The sequence below is a fragment of the Merops nubicus genome, unplaced genomic scaffold, assembly GCF_000691845.1.
Source record: "Merops nubicus isolate BGI_N331 unplaced genomic scaffold, ASM69184v1 scaffold15337, whole genome shotgun sequence".
Lineage (NCBI taxonomy): Eukaryota > Metazoa > Chordata > Aves > Coraciiformes > Meropidae > Merops > Merops nubicus.
In genome coordinates, this window is record NW_008622416.1 from 57,536 (window position 1) to 74,682 (window position 17,147).

The following is a 17,147-nucleotide window of genomic DNA, read 5'->3' on the forward strand; positions in this document are numbered from 1 at the left end:
CGACAAGGACAAAGATCTACCTCTCCTTAAATCCCCACAGGAGGGTATGTAAGTCCCCTGCCAGTCCCTGAGGGGGCGAAGGGAACACAAGTTCACAATAACAGCATTATGTCACTGCTTGAGCCTCCTTCTCTGAAAAACAGGAATCTAGGATACCTGATCAGTGAAATAACTGATAGGGCTCTCATACTTCAAAAGGTGCTTTAAAGTTCTTTACTCTTAGTTTAGATGAAGAAGGCCTTAAAAACACCCAAAATTTAATAAGGCAGCTTTTCTAGCCTGAAAACCTTGAGGCCTGAAAGATGCCTTCTTGTAAGACATTCAAAATCAGACCTTGCAAGTTAGAAACAAGGGCTCCACACTTCCACAAATTAGATGCTCACCCAGACATGGCATAAATTTCCATGTCTTCCTACATCTCCTCTAGTCCTACACCCTGAACAATTCTGCTATTGTCAGCCTTATGCCCTCGTTCACTCCACATTCAACCTGCTCTTTCAGCCTCAGGAAACTGATCATTGCATTAAGTCAGTTTGAAAACCACCATCTGCAAATACAGGAAGCAGGGCTGGGAGTTTAACAGCAGAAAAGCAGGTTAAAAAAAGGGAATGTCATTGGGATGAGGAAAGCAGGCATGACAGGGCAGGGAGGATGAAGTCTCCAAAGGCCAATAGGCACATGCACTCCTGAAGATAAAAGAAGTGGCACTTGCAGTAGTTTTCACAGTTGCTGTGACCACAGAACCAAACCCCTCAGCACCATGCACACTTCTCCTGGAGGCTGCAGCTCTCACGCAGATGAATATGCACACGCTGGAAGCAGCATCAGAACGTAAGACAAGGCCAGGATGAGTCTTTACACCACCAGTAGCTTTAATTTTAGGAAATTTCAGACAGATCTCTTCTAGTTGATATTCTTTGAGTGAGGATGAAGACTGACTATAGGAGTTTAAAAAGTCTACCAAGCCATAATGTACACAGAATATACTTGTCTTGCAATGGCCTATGTGTATTTCCCTTTCACAGAAGCAAACAGTAAGCAGAAATGAAATGCTATTTGCTGACTGGTTATAACCCTATTTAAGTTAATCATCTGCAACCAAGTACTTGAGCTCAAATAAGAGACTATCATCAGTATAATATGTCTAACATCTTTTTTCTTTTTTAAAGAGGCTATACAAAATAAATAAACCTCAGTCTCCACGAGGAACTGATAACATTTCATCTTGAGTTAATCAATTGACACATTGAAAACAAATAGTCTAGATGGGAAAAGAGCTGTTAAAAGGGCAGGAAGCTAGGAGAGCAGGAGCTGTTTCACCTGCCTGACTTGAGAAAGAAACCAGAAAATCTTTTTCTCAAATGAGTCTAAACTGTTGGCTCTCATGAACACAGACTGAAGAATTACCACTCTCCTACATTCTGCCAGAAAGCAAGCAATGAACATATGTTGTGCTTTAGACTTTGCACTTTTGACTGTCCACTCAAGCTAAGAAACGCTGGTTAAGCTAGTTCCCATGGAACCGCATGGCATTCCACAGCGAGCTTCTGTCTGGGATTTCCCTGTGAGAAATGCTGGCATGCAAAGCTCAGTTAAAAGCTGACCCAGAGAAAGCAGGTTAAAAAGAGAACCACACAATACACACATTTGCCTCCACTTCCAGAGTATTCATCTCCCATTGGATCAACTGAAAGGAAGCAGGAGGGAAAATACGAGAAGGATCAAAATTGAAGGTTCGCTAGCGACACAGGAAGGGAAGAGAACACTACTTGATGTTTTAAGAAACAAAACACAATTTTCAGTAACACATTTTTTTTCAGTTTTCGTTTAGAACCAAAAAGCACAGACTGTAACAAGCATGAAAACAGCTGCATTTCATTGTCTTCTGGCCCCATTCTTTTGAAAACAAGCAAATAAAAAGGTAAAAATGCTACACATCTTTAAGAGAGAAGTCTGTGACTAAGTCAGGACTCCTGCTTCACAGGCAAATAAACTCTGACAAATGGTCAACTGGTGCAACATTCACTTTTTTTAAGTCAAAGAGTTTCTTAATCCAGTAGAATACATTCTGTGTTTTTATGGGTATCTCCTTCACTAGGAATTAAATCACTTTTTGTATTATAGAAGAATGTAGCAGTTAAAATTTTAATTTGCCCTGTCTGGAAAGAGGACAAGGAAATAATTCAGGCCCAAGTGGGTCCTGGTTCTTTAAGAGGCTGCTGGCAAAGCAGATCAGTACAATACTGCTCTGGCAACCTAACTCAAAATCCTGCCCCAAACAAATTCATTATTATTCACAAGCAGCTGTTTCATAGCTGTTTTGAGATGACAAATAGCTTGTCACTCAGGACATTCTCTTTTTTTTTTTTCTGAGCAAGGCTGGCTTTGAAGCCAGGTATCAACTAATAACCCTTTAAGGAGGAAGATGTTTTCTTTCTCAGTATCAAATCATGTTTCTGTATCTCAACTGTTCTCCTTTTATTGGCAGGCAGACAAAAAGCTGTCCAGATCTCAACAGGGCAACTCCTGAATGTTTAAGTGCTGTTACACAAAATCATTTCTACAGTAACAGGAAAGTCAATCTCCATATTTTCCCTTGAGATTCTGAAGGTGGCCTGTCAACTCTACAGACAATCCCAGGATGGGCTGTTAACAGGCAGGACAGGCTATAATTTCTAAAACAATATCCAAAATTTAATAGCAGCACCTATATTTAACTTCCATGTTTTAAATCCCTTTCTCTCACAGGCCCAGCTCTCCCTGCTCTATAAGAGACCAATCTCAAGATGGTGTGGTCTCTTTAATCCACTTACTGTCAATGATGTCTCCCAGCCCTTGGGCACGCAGGAGATCCTTAAGCCTTGTCACCTCCTCCTTCAGCTCACGCACCAGCTTGGCATTGGGATCTTCATTGATAACAGCATTGCACTTAATTTGCTTTGCACGATCAGCATACCTGGAACCAGACCAAAACAATGACACCTTATAGCAAACACCTAAGTGCTCACGTGCAACACAGGAATGCAGCAATATAGGAGACAATTAGCTTGCAGCTGTATGTCAGAAGAGAATCCTGCATTATATTCAATCATGCATTTAAATTAATATTTAATATCAGGCATTGCTGCAAAAAAGACAAGGCCTATTCAAGATGAATTAACATGTACCACAGACAACAGTTTCTTTATACTTTATTCAGTGCTTTGATGCCTAAGCTTGACTAATAGGTTCAATTTTAGGGACCACATTGGAAAATAACATATGAACTCCACAAGATGAATTTTATTTTTTAAGTTAAAAGTAGGCAATAAATCCCTAGCTCCCTATTCACAAACCATAGATTGGTTTTCCTCTTTCAGTGTAATTGAGCTCTTGCCAGTATAGAGTCTTTGTGCCCACAGATTTTCTCCAAGTATAATAACCCAGAGGTTTGAAGGGTAGAACGTTGTCATTAGAGCTAACAGTTACCCACTGCCATATTAAATAAAAATAAAGTACCTTAAAGTGCTCAAAGTTTCATCGTAGTTTATATCTGCTGGACTCAAAGCAGCTACCATAGCAGTTCTGGAGTTACCCCCTATAATGAACAGGGAAGATTTCAGATGAAACTACAGTGCAAAATCTAAGCACTAATTAACTATGAAATATCAATATTTTCAATAAATTGTAAAATTCAACTATATTCTATATTACTGGGGAACATGCAAAAATTATAGGAAAGAGAGTTGTAACTGTAAAAAAAAGTTGGAACTATACGACTCAGATATGACAGCAAAAAATATTTAACTTAAATTTGTCCCAAGCATGAAGTTAAGTGAGTTAAAAGCACTCAGAAAATTTAGTGAGAATTTCTTGCCATACCTAGATTTTCTCGAAGAAGCCATGTTAGTACAGAATCCCTGTATGGTATAAAGTCTGTCTTCTTCTTTTTTTTAGTCTGTAAAGAAAGAACACTCTACTGAAAAACAGATAGAATGGAAAATATTCAAGACATAAAAAAATCATAGTATTGGTACTGGAAGAACCATGACAGCATACACATATGCTATCTAAAGAGAGGGATGATCCACCCTCAAAATTTATCCCCAACCTTAGAATATTTTTAGATTTTAGTACTCATAAATCTCAGGCTTCATGACTATCATTTCTAGTCACAGGAATTTCTCAAAGATCTGACATGAAAGATCCCTGCTCCTCGACTCCAAAGTGAACAAAATCTCATGCTCAGGCAAAAAAAGACAACACCCACTACTACTGAGACCATCATACCTTGTTGGTGCAGTTATCCTAAGTTGAAAGCATTAAAGAAAGAGGAAGAAGATATAAGATGAGCTTCTTAATGGAGTTTATATATAATTTTCATATTAGCTTGGACAGCATTTTATTGTCTTGAGAAGCCAAATAGGTTAGAATAGTTTTCATTTAAAAAAAAAAAAAAAAAAAATCTAAAAAGCACTTACTCAACCTGCCCAAGCTGTTCAGAACTCACATTTAAAAGGAGCAGCTATAGTTTACTTGCTTTTTTTTAAATGGTAGTTGAGTACAAAAGTAAAAGACTAAGTGCTTTTCTGTGCCTACAACTTTATGTTTGGATCAACACATGCTCACTCAACTCAACACTCTAAGTCTAGCCATTGCAAAAGTCAATGATAATCAAATTATGACACTGGCATTTCTAAAATTTATCAACAAAGCTGTAGTTAGTTTTCTAAAATTACTCTTTCAAATAAAAATAAAATTACTGCTCTGCAGAACTAAAAGCTTGCTATGTAAACATGTCTTCTACAGAAATGCAGCCTTCTTTTTGCAAGGCTTCTTCACAGCTAAATAAACCCATGCTTCAGTCTATCTAAAAATCAAGCTTCTACCAGCCTGCATGACAGTCACAGAACACTATCAACATTCTTCATCTATTAAAATACACACAGCTACCTTGGCTGAGAATGCTGGGCCAAGAACAGCCAACGATTCTGTGGTACTCCATGGCTTTTACCCTCTCAGTTTTACTAGCTATGGAAAGGTTGCTGCAGGTAATAAATGCTGTACTTACCACTTCAGCCAGTGCTGAAATCACTTTGCCCAGAGTTGTGAGAGACTTGTTTATATTCGCTCCTTCCTGAAATAAAGAGAATCCAGTATAATAATTAAAATGGTTCAACTGTGAACTTCTGCAAACTACATGAGACGTATGTCACAGGTATCATCAGAGAAGGGGGGAAAAAAAAAAATTTTTTTTTATCTTTCCAGTACTTATAACAGCAATCCTTTCTTTCCCTTATCATTTGTCAAGCAAAGACTCCACCTGATGCTTGTGCACACCCTTCCCTTTCCTTCCCCACACCTCAGTGGCCCAATACCTTTAGTCGGGTTCCTTTGGCACCAGTTGAATCAGCTCGCTCACTCCCAGCTAGATCCACAAGGCTAATCTTGCTGACCTGAAGAGAGAAAGCACGTTAGCAATGAGAATTACTTCTTGGTGAACTAGGGGTAGAACAAAACTTCAAAGGATTCTTTGGCATGAGAAGAATTTGACTGTTTAAGAAAAAAAAAATCACTGTAATGTGCTTAAAACCACAGCCCAAGTTTTCAGAAGCAGTTAGCTTGATGCTGTTATTTTATGGATAAGAAGTGTCTGAGTTTATGCTTTAAGTATCACTATACTCTACCTAAAAAGAGACATTGAGTTGTCACATGAACAGAGCAGAAGTCAAAAGACATTAAGTGTTACTGCTACAGACAACACATGAATCTCAAAAAAGAGAAACAGTGTTTCATCCAGACTCTAGTGACACCAACAAAGCACTGGCCCAACTAAAGCTACACACCACATATCAGTTAATCATAATTTTACAGGATCTTATTTGAGGGGGAGAGGGTCTGCAATGCACGTTGTTTTTCAGTTCTATTCACAGTAGTCAGTTCAGAAACGTGACCATTACCTGTATTTCAGCTACTTGGGCATGTAGAGCCTCTACTTCAGAGTAGTAAAAGCCACAAAACGGTTCCATGCTAAACAGTGCACCTACTTTTAACATGTCAGTTCCAGAAAGTGCCCAATTCCTGTGCTCAAAGAAAAGAACTAACGAGGCAAGTATTTTGCACTGACAAGCAAAGCCACAGAAAGTTCTGGGAACAAGACTGGGGAAGATTAACTTCTTTTATTTCCTATATCCCTCCCCCACAGAATCCAGTCCTTAAGGCCATGTTTCTCCCAAATGTATATAATCTCCCCCTGCACATACTTCCCATTTAATTGCTTTTAGAATTGCAAAGAAAATCCAGTAAGAAATAAAAGGGGTCTGTCAAGGTACACAGTGACCTCACCCTTAAACAAAAGACTAGAAAAAACAATCACTTCTCACTTTATCATTATACCGCCAGTAAGAATAAGTCACTGCAGGGAAGATTTGTGAAAAACAGCCACTTATCTGTGACATACCTTCTCTGTGGAAAGATCAGTTTCTGTGTCATGTTTCTTCTGAGTAAAGACAATTGTAAACACAGCATGGGAACGGCTGCTGGTTTCATTCATGTTGGTAGCTGCCACAGTCCTAAGACATGAACAGACAGAGACGTGCTCAGAAAACAGCAGCCTCTGTGCTACAAGTGCAGTTACCTGCAGGGCTGCAGGCAGCTGCAGAGGAACCAGCCCAGGAGGCTGCACAGTTAATGTTCTACCCTATAACCAACACCAAGCCACACCAAATACCATTAACAAACCCTTTGATTTTTGACTCCTGAATGACTCCCATCTTCATCACAGTTAAAACAGAGCCTCCTCACTTATTCTGTGTCCTAACCTACCTTATGCTCAAACACCCAAGAAAAGGCAAGCACTTCTGTCAGTCTTTCCCATACATTTTTAAATGGAGCCTACTGCTGACACAGCTACTAATGAACCAGAACCTAAAGCTAGAAAGTCAGCTTTAGTCCCAACCACTTGAATTAAAGAGGAGACTGTTCACATGTTTATACCAATATAGTGATACAGCACACAACAAAGGCAGAACTAAAAGTCAGTTTAATTACTTACGTACTTTATCTCAAGCTTTAAATACCTACACAGTGATTTGTAGCACTATGTGACCACAGAAATCCTCTCAATAGCATTGATCAGTGCATATTTCAACAATACTCTTCATGTGACATGAGGGTTTTTTTTAAAAAAAGTGCCAATGCATTGCAGCAGGTATTTTAAATTTGCTGCTACATGCCATGTGTAGCAGCAAATATGCTACAGGCATATGCTACAGGCCCACAACAAAGGTAAAATATATAATATGCTACCATCACTAACCTGGCTTTGTTCCCAGCATCCATGAGGTCTGCAATGTCTGTGTAAGATGTGACTGCTAACTTGGACAGGTCTTCCACGTAGGGTCCAAGCAGAGGATGTTCTCGCACCCGCAAATTCCCTTTGTTCTTCGGGTTCAACAAGTCTCTCACTCTCTCACAGTAAATCTCCATGTAACTCACCTGAAAACAGGAATTTGCATGGACAATTTAGTGTTTCTCAAGGCTTCCTCTGCAAGCAGCTCTGCAGCATTTCGCTGTAGAAGCTTGCCCAGCACACTACAGGAATGTTGTAGGTGGTGTCTCAGTTCATCTGACAGCTTGAGACAATGGCAGAAGGGAAGAAGAGTCCCTAGTCTCATGCATTAGATCTCCAATATAAGCTGCAAGCCTTGCATCCATGTATAGATCCCTCAACCATTTAAAAAAATATTGGTATTTAATTAAAAAATATATATTTTGTGTTCACAATCATCTCAACAGCTTTAATATAGCACAGCAGCAACGTATCTGAAGTGGCAAACATGAAAGATGGTAAAAGGAGTCTGCTTACAAGGGGTCTCTCTTATGAGCCTCCAAAACAAACTTAAGAAAGGGTAAAAAATTACTTTCTTTGTATGCAGAAGCAACATTTGGTTGTAACATATTTGCATGTCAAGCCATTAAAACTGATTGGAAGGGAAAAAAGATACAGTAAAAGAGAGAAAATACTGTTTCGGTGAAGCCGCTGCTTTTATTTTGGAGTGAGGCACAGAGACAAGACAGAAAAAGAAATTATGTAGTATGATAGCATATGAAAACCACTTTCTAAACACAAACCAACCTGAGTAAGGATAACAGTTAAGAAAAAGTACTGACATTTTTCTTACATATGCACAGCTTGAACAATTTTTTCTGTAAACAGATGTTAGGTGAGACTGTGACACTAAGCTATCCTAGGCAAGTCCTGTAGAGAAACAGGGTATAAAGTATGACTCTGGTAATTGAGAAGGAACATGTAGTCCTCCAAACAGCAGTCAAAATAAAAATAATCTGTAAACTTATCTTCAGGTTTTTCAGGCCACTACCTCTTTCAGAAATGCACTGCTACACAGTTAAGGTACACCAATTTTCTGGCAGGGGAAAAAAAAAGTCCCAGAAAGATTCTATTTACATGTCTCCAACACAAAACAGAGATACAAAGCTTAAAAAAACAAAACCAAATCAAGAAAAATCAAAAATCAGTATCTTAATGCAACATCAATAACACAGCACCTAAGGTCAGTTTGATGTCCAGCACAGATACTTGATGCCTCACCATACTCACCTCTACAGAGTATGACATTTCTTCATTGCTGTTGTCATTGATTTTCTCAAACAGTTCTTCACATAGCTGCAAAGAGATTAAACCTGAGTCAGAAATTAGTCTTTACTGAGTAGTAACAAATAACTACTGTGACATGTCATTAAATTTGTGTTAGTGAGGGTGGGGGAAGAAAAAGAACCTATTACATCAACCACATACAGCCTCACTGGGAATATACTTCATCTCAATTCTGCATCACCATCGTTCAACCTTTTATATAGTATCTCAGCAATTGCTCTAGGTTTAATCAATATTACTATTCTGTACTATAAATTTAGAAAAAGTCTATAGTAACTGAAATTGGAAGTACTAATTTTAGAAAGCAATTATTAAAATCCTTAATCCTGTCCTTTTCTCAAAACCAATAGTCTGTTTATCTGATGTGCTGAAGTTCCAGGATTCAGATTTAAATCAATAGGCAGAAACAATTTCAAAATTTGTTAACAACATCTTCATATGAAGGATACTTCAATTATCAGTGGTCTATTGCTTCAAGACTGCTCATCTACAAGTAACTGAAATGAGAGAGCTTCAATTAGGAAAAGAAAGAAAGAAGAAATGAACCATGGGAAAGCCATGGATATATATCTAGAGATTAAAAAGCATGGGTACAGGGGGGAATAAGAGTACAAATAGGTTTCTGGAACAGATATCTACACGCCACCGTATGAAAAATCAACAGATTACAAAGAATACAGATGATTCTGAATGTAAACACTCTGAAGTATCCAGTCAACACGTGGCTGAAGTATCAAAGTTTCACGCTAGGGACCAGCAGACAGGGAATTTTGCCAACACAAAAGAATTTAAAGCCAACAACCTATGTTAGTTGGAATATGATTGTGCTGCACCTTCTGTGTATGTGACAAGAAAGAATAGATTCAACAAGGATTCCCCTGGACAAATAACTCATTTTGTACCTTTATGAGAAGGCCTCCCAGTGAAATAGAAGGAAAACAATTTTGGTTTAAAACTGTAGCAGATAACAGGAGCATTATTCAATCTACAGGAGCATTATTAAGTTGGGGTTTTTTTTTAGGACAACATTTAATTTGTATGTATTTGAGGTTTCAGAAAAATAAACAAGACCACAAAGATTACAACAAAAAACTTCAGCACTAAGCTGTTGTCACAGATTTGCAGCAGTGTTACCCTGTTACTTCACATGACTGTAATAAACCCAAAATGCTTAGACATAACAGTTCTGTCCTTCAGCACATTAGCTCTTTCAACATTATTTTAAGCTAATCACTGGAACACTTGCAACCTATTTCAGTACATATGGCCATGCTATTAACAGAGAACAACGCTCTGTGTCCTCTGTTTCACACCTGTGGCACAGGGCCAATGTCTGCTGCAAACCTGCACAGAATGAGGACTCAAGCTGTTCAGCAGATTTATTTATTAAAACTGAAACCAAAACTCAGGTTTCTATTTTGGGAATGGAGGAACACACTGTCTTCCAACGAACTCAGTCTGCTGTCAGCGCCAGCACCACACAACCAACAGCCAGAGAAGGCCAAGTTCATGGTAACAGCACAAATTATTGCCAGCCAACATTTCTTGTGGGTTTATCTTTTCCATGGTGCCCAGCAACAGAACGATGGGCAGTGGGCACAAACTGGAACAGAGAAGTTCCACCTCAACATCAGGAAAAACTGATTCTCTGTGAGGGTGACAGAGCACTGAGCAGGCTGCCCAGACAGGTTGTGGAGTCTCCTCCTCTGGAGAATTTCAAAACCCTCCTGGATGTAATGCTGAGCAACCTGCTCTGCGTGAACCTGCTTGGGCAGGGGGGCTGGAGATCTCCAGAGGTCCCTTCCAGCCCCTACCATTCTGTGATTCTGTGATCTCAACTTCTTCGAATTTCATGGCAAATGTCAAAAAGGAATTTCAGGCAGAGAAATAGCACAGAGCTGTGCTCAGCTGCCCTAATATTTTTTCCCCCATGTTCTGATACACTTCATTTCTTACCAAGATATATTATTCGGGTTTTAGTTGTGAGAAACTTGTTTCCACAAAACATTTCTGACATGTTAATAAGTTATACCACTATTTGAATCCCTGCTAAAAAACTGCTGAACACAAAGTGCTTAAGTGCTGTCCTAGCTAAGGTCAGAAAACAGAAAAGACTCAGTAAATAAGACAGACATCTTGATTTACTAGTTTGCTGGGGAAGAGGAGAAACTGGATGTAGGAAAAACACAGTGTATAGTACAATAAAAAAAAAATAACAGAGGGAAAATTGCTTAAAATGCTTTTCATCCCCCAGTAAATCTCTTTCACTTCAGAAGTAAGCTGTGGTTCTGTTAATTGTTACTGCAGTATCAAAAGAGTGTATCAGCAAGTATGAGTCTGCACATGCTACAAAAACCAAATCCTCTTTCTGGGTTCTGTTCTACCTGGGGGATTATGCCTGCTTGGCTCTCCTCCTGCTTGCCCATCATCGTGTAGGATTTCCCAGCTCCAGTTTGTCCATAGGCAAAAATGCAAACATTGTAGCCCTCAAAAGCATGCAGCAACATCTCCTTCCCAATGTCATTGTACACACGGCTCTGAGATGCAAAGCAGGGATCTTCAGGCTGAAAAGACAAGAAAACAGCATAAGTACAGTCTTCTCCTACCATTCAAGTAACTGTTTGCTTTTCTGCTTCTATCTTGTGGGTCAGATCCTTAGGAAAAGGACACTGTAGCACATTTTTACACACAGCTTTTTCCCAAAGCAGGACCAGATGGAGAAGAACAACAAAGACAGCCCTTGCAGGTCTACTCCATCAATGTTGAGGAAACAATCTGCACAAAGAAACCAACCAATTCTGTTCTGTGAACACTGTTCACACTCCTGGGGAAGTTTTGTGCAAGATCACCAATAAATGAAATTCAGGGTGTTTGGGAGGAGAGAGGCAGGGGGAGAAAACCAAAAGTAAAGTTCAGAGAGTCAATACAAATGAATAAAGGGCTGTAAGCTCCAAAAATCCCAGAGTGCTTCTGAAAGGTAGCAGGGAGAAAAGAGAAACAGAAGTTGCTTATGTTTATCTTGTTGGTGTTTTTTTTAAGATTAAAAAGAGTGTAAACAAGTAATTAAAATGACCAAATGTTCCTTGCAGGTGCCTGATTCCACTGTTTAATCCAATTCGTGTTCCTATTTACAACCTCACTGGTGACTACAAAATCCCTAAGTATGTCAATACATATTTCAAATTAGCAAGTAGCTGAACTGGTCAAGGACAATGTATCAGGACAGCTTTCTATGGCTAAACTCAAGGTTAACAACAAAACTGAAATATAACACTAAAAAAACCCCAGCTACTTTAAAGCAATTTAGCCCAGTGATAAAATGAAACAGCACTCTCCTGCAGATGCATCCAGTGTTAGTAATCTGTACCAGGACACATGAATTTACCAGCTTCAAATGCTTGACTGAGCTCAAGGCAAACACAGAACCTATTCCAAACAAAACTTCATGAATTGCAGAAATGAATCCTCCATTTTTTAAGTAGTGCATTCCAGGCACTCAGGCACTATACTGGTCAGACTCCAACATCCAGCCACAAGAGCCAACCCCAGAAGCAGCTCCAGGAGTGGTACAGGATACAAAAATACCATCAGAAAGCTGGATTCAGTGTATATACTGGGTTTATTTTCCTCTTGATTATTTACAAAAGTTCTTGATAAATATACTTTAAAAAATTATCATACTAGTGCCTACACAGGTGTTTTATGCTGCACTACCTAGAAAAGCCTGCACAGACAACATACATATCCTACAAAATCAAGTTTCAGTTGTAACTACACTGTATGTGGTACCTTATTCTTAATCTAGCATTCAATCTTTTCCTGAAATGTTGAATTTTAATATTAGTTGCTCACAAATTCAGGACAAATTCAGCTGTGATAACATTCTAATGTTGGGATGAAGATTTTATCACAGCACTTCTTTTCCTTTGATGCTGCTTATCTGCTAGTTTCCAGGAACACCGTTCAGAATGTTCCTCTGACCCTGTAATCTACTTGCACAGCTGCTCTGGACGATTCCATAAAAGAGCTGCACAAATCCAAGTTGTTCACCATGAAAAAAATCTTGTTGGTCACAGATTTGCTCAGAAGTATTAAGTCTTGTTTGCACCATCCCAGTTACTAAAACTAATTTTAGAGAAATGTATTGTCCGTTTTTTTTTTTTTGTATCTTTTTGAGAAAATAAAGCAGGGGAGGGGTAGGTGGCAGAACCACAGTTCTGCTGTAGAACAATTACTGGAAGTCAGCAAGACCTTCACACCAGTTTGCAGGAGGGTGGGGCAGAGTTGCTAGATGAGAGTTTATTGCTTTTCCAGCTACTGGAAACACAGATCACTGCTCCATCTTTTCCAGATAAGGCAAGGGAACCCAGATCACATGTCTCCTTGAACTGTGAGAACTCAAGCAACTTTCACCTGTCTAAGAGCAAAACTGAATTGTGTGGTTCACACCCATCTTAAAATATGTAGAACAGAACATTGTTGGAGAATATTTTCAGTAATCTTTCAAATATTTACAACTTCTTATTAAACTGCAGGAGCTTTGCTTTCTGCTCTCCACAACCTGGGAAAAGTCAACATACAATGGCAAGCTTTTAACCAGAATGAGGGTGAGACAGTGCAGAAACTTCTGAAAGATGTGGCAAGATCAGAAAAGAACGCAGTTAAATCAAGCCAATCAACAACCACAACCCTCACCCAAAAATAATGTGACAAAACAAAACTGTTTTCTTGTAAAAGAACTTACCGATGTGTGGGACCAGTAAGAGTAGTCAAAGCTGAAGGACTTTGGTGCTTCCTTAGGATTCTTTGGGTTGATAATACCTACAGGAAATAAAATTCAAACTCTTAGTTATCCTGACATTTAGGAACAAAATTAATGGGCTTGCTGACCCTGAGTATTCACAGCATTGCCACACTGCATAGGAGTAATAAGATTGAAATAACAGACTCACAGCTTCCCAACGCTGTATTTCTGAAGGCCCCATTTGAAGTCAGTCAAGGAAAAAAAATTCCTGGAAGGAATGCTGCTGCTAAACAAAATTCTTCTGTTGAACAAAAAGCCAGAAGTAGATCATCCTGATCCCTTAGCTTTTAGAATGGGTCAGGCTTTTAGGAGTTGAGGGGCATCAGCAACAAGGAAGATCCAAAACACAAAGAGCTCAGGAATCTGTGGTGATTTCATAGCAGCACAATTCAAGTCTATTTTGAAATACATGTAACACAGTACAAGAGCTCTCTGCAGAAGGATTTCTTTAAGAAACTCAGTATTTTCAGGGCATGGAAGAAAATATGAAGCAAGTTGGTTCTACAGACATTCCAGAGAGTATTTGCATAGTTCACTTCAGTGTTCTTGTACAGGCACAAAGTCTACAGGCAGATATTTTAAACTACTAACTGAAACAACCAAGCTACTGGTAAATGGTTTTACCATATCCAGACACTGAATCCCACAGTGACCCCCAACCAACTTGTGTACTTTTTCTCTTTGGAACTTCTCTGTAGTATACGACAGCCCTGTGATGAAGTTCACACACACAAAAAGCCAGAGTGAAATAAAGCCTGTGTGGAATTCCTAGATTATGGTCTTGAAAGTCCCACCCAAAGAGCTGCTGACCTCCAGTTGCCTTTTCAGCTCCTGCAATCCTTAACTGAGTTTTCTTTCCCAGTGAGTTAAGTCACTGAACATTTTACAAACACCAGAATAAAAGATACTTCACAAAAAAACCCACACCTGTTTTCTCTTCACATCTGTAAATTTTATCCTCTCTTCCTTTTCTCAGACCCTTTAACAGTATTTGACCCACACATGCATATTCCCCACAATTAATGAATGCTCTCCCAGATACCTTTTGGGTGGTTATTTTTGTTGGTTTGGTGTTTTTTTTTTTTTTTTTTCCTTCTCAACAACAAAACAGCTTCCTATAACCTTTGCCGGGGGGGGGGGGGGGGGGAGAGTTATACACAATGCTGCCATTTTAATAACATACAAAATGTCTGTAGTTTCTGTATTCCAAGGAGGACAACTTATAAGCACAGCTCTTGCTGCAGAAGTGAATCTCTACTCCTTTCTCCTCTTCACCACTACAGTGCTGAAAATACTGAAATCTATTCTTTCCAGCAGGTATTTTCAATACCATCTGTGTAAGGGCTGTAAAAAGGCATAATCCTGAGGGTATCAAAATTAGATAAACCACCTCAGATTTACACATACCCATCTGTACCTAAAGCAGCAATCTGCCTTTGAGAGAGATAATTATGACGTGTGCAAACAAAATCGCCAAAGAAAGCAGCTATACAAAGGTGGTGACAGTCTTCCTGGGGATGATTTACATCCTGATACCAGTCATCTTAAACAAAGGATGCTTATTTCTCACATATTCTTGTTAGGGCTGTACTATGGGAGATGAGGGATTCTCCCTTTCCTCCTGCGATAAATAAAAATTAAAACACCCACATCTCTTATAATTTCAGGATGAATTTAACATCATGCAGCACCAAAATCTCTGAAAATGTGGTGACAGAACCCCCACTAAAATTCAATCGCTTCTCAGCAAGATGCTGTGTCCCTAAACAGGGCTGTTGTCCAAAATTACAGAGTGGAGAAAAAAATCAGTGTCTGGATTGCAAATAGCAACAGTTGCTACTCTTATTTCTTGCAGCCAACTCCGTTTCACTTGGATTCACCTTGTGCTGACATTCTTGCCTTATAAAAGCTGACAGACATGCAAGGCCAATGAATAATATGCCTTGCACCAGTACAGTATCAAATGGCAAAAATGTTTGTGGCTTCGGATAGCAACGTGGGCATCAACAAACTGGTAACCTAAGCAATCCTATATGGCTTTCAACTCCCTTCACTAGTTTTGACCAAACAGCACCGTATCTACAGCATACAACATTAAACCAGTTCTAAAAATTAAACTGAACAAACACCAAACCCCAGAAGACAACTCCCCTTCCCCAAACTTATATCAGTTCTCTCCTGTCATTGTATATTCCAGATTGCCACAATTCAACAACTTCTCATTTCTGATTCAATTATTTAACATCAAACCTCTGAAAGTTAAGGAAGTAATGTCTGCTACTCTTACTCAAAAAAGCAGCACAAATAAAAACCAACCTCCACATTAGCTCAATGTAACAAACTTGAGGGGTGAACATTACTTTCTTCAATTGTTTTGGGCTATAAGCTAAAGGGAAAGTAATTAACAATTAAAAAACCAAACAAAAGAGCAATAAATAGAACCCATTCCATACTAGAGCCTACTCCTACATACTGTATAATACAATCCTAAGCAGACACGTTAAAAACTGTACTGCCAGCCCCTCTCCTGACAGTATACATTCTGTTCCTGACAGTATACATTCTGTTGCTTAATCTAAACAGCAAATCATTTTAACCCAAACTCTTGACACTGCTCTTGTGAGAGGAGTCATGGCTAGGGAAAGGGAGGACACTGCATCTGGAACACTGTCCTGGAAATGGGGAACTTGGCCCAGTACACTGTAAAGACAATCTGAGACAAGCAGAAGCCTAGCTGCAGCTTTGCTGATCAGGAAAGAGGTTTTTAATCACAATCTGAAAACATGCATTAGTCACCCAAATGTCACATTAGTGCAGTTTTACTTTAAGGCACTAATGCAATCACAAAACAGAGCTTTGATCTTCCTTATTTACCTCATGGCACAATTGAATCAACAGTGAAACAGCATGGATTTGTCATGTTTTGTTTCTCCATTATACTGCTTTTTTATAAGTAAAAATGACATTTCTCTTGGCCAAAGCAAAGCTGCACTTTGTCCCTCTAAGGAAATAAGAGTTAAATTACCTTCTAAGATTCTACTGCATTAGAGATAGAACAAGCAGCACAAATTTCAGTATTATTTAAAACCAAGTCTGATGTGAATACACACACTTCCCATTAATTGTTCTTTTTAAAAAATAATCTCGAGGAATAGTTCACCACTTCTAAACAAGAGCAAAGCAGCAGAATGTTTAATCAGAAGAATAGCTAGGTTTTCCTCTCAGCTCCCTGTGCATAAAGGCACACTGACCACCCAAGAAAGACAAGATCTGCAGCTATGCACCAGGCTCAGTGGCTGGAAAGGCGCTGCAAGCCTGAAATTAAAGCTTCATCCTAATTGCTTCAAGCTTAAATTTGATCCATCACATTTGTGAAGAGTGAAGTTCAGGCTCCATAATTTATGCAACTGGTTCCAATCTGCTCCGTTTTTAAAAGCAATTTATTATTTATTACTATTATTATTATTACTATTATTATTTTCTTAGGCAGGCTTTTCTCAGCTCCTCCACACTAAGTTCCATGTCCAGCTCACTGTTTCAAAAAGTACTTTTTAGGATGCATGTTTTTGCAAAGCGTATCTTGAGAAGCGTATCAGGAAAGGGAGATTAATGTGCAAGAAGGCAGCTCAGCTCTGTCAGAGGTTGGGAATGCAGTTGCCTGGCCAAAACCTTCCACTGCAGCAGGAA

The 17,147-nt window shown here is 39.0% G+C and overlaps 1 protein-coding gene across 2 annotated transcripts in view; it reads right to left on the reverse strand.

The window, feature by feature from the left end:
* The window catches only part of KIF1B (kinesin family member 1B), an 81,305-nt gene that overhangs the window by 52,394 nt on the left and 11,764 nt on the right, over positions 1–17,147 (reverse strand). For both annotated transcript variants that reach the window (XM_008944783.1, XM_008944782.1), the window contains exons 2-11: positions 13,401–13,477; positions 11,041–11,220; positions 8,600–8,665; positions 7,298–7,476; positions 6,440–6,551; positions 5,358–5,435; positions 5,051–5,116; positions 3,862–3,937; positions 3,499–3,577; positions 2,814–2,956 (exon numbers count right to left, since the gene is read on the reverse strand). In XM_008944783.1, the coding sequence (XP_008943031.1) occupies positions 2,814–2,956; positions 3,499–3,577; positions 3,862–3,937; positions 5,051–5,116; positions 5,358–5,435; positions 6,440–6,551; positions 7,298–7,476; positions 8,600–8,665; positions 11,041–11,220; positions 13,401–13,477 (1,056 nt within the window). The remainder of the gene's footprint in view (positions 1–2,813; positions 2,957–3,498; positions 3,578–3,861; positions 3,938–5,050; positions 5,117–5,357; positions 5,436–6,439; positions 6,552–7,297; positions 7,477–8,599; positions 8,666–11,040; positions 11,221–13,400; positions 13,478–17,147) is intronic.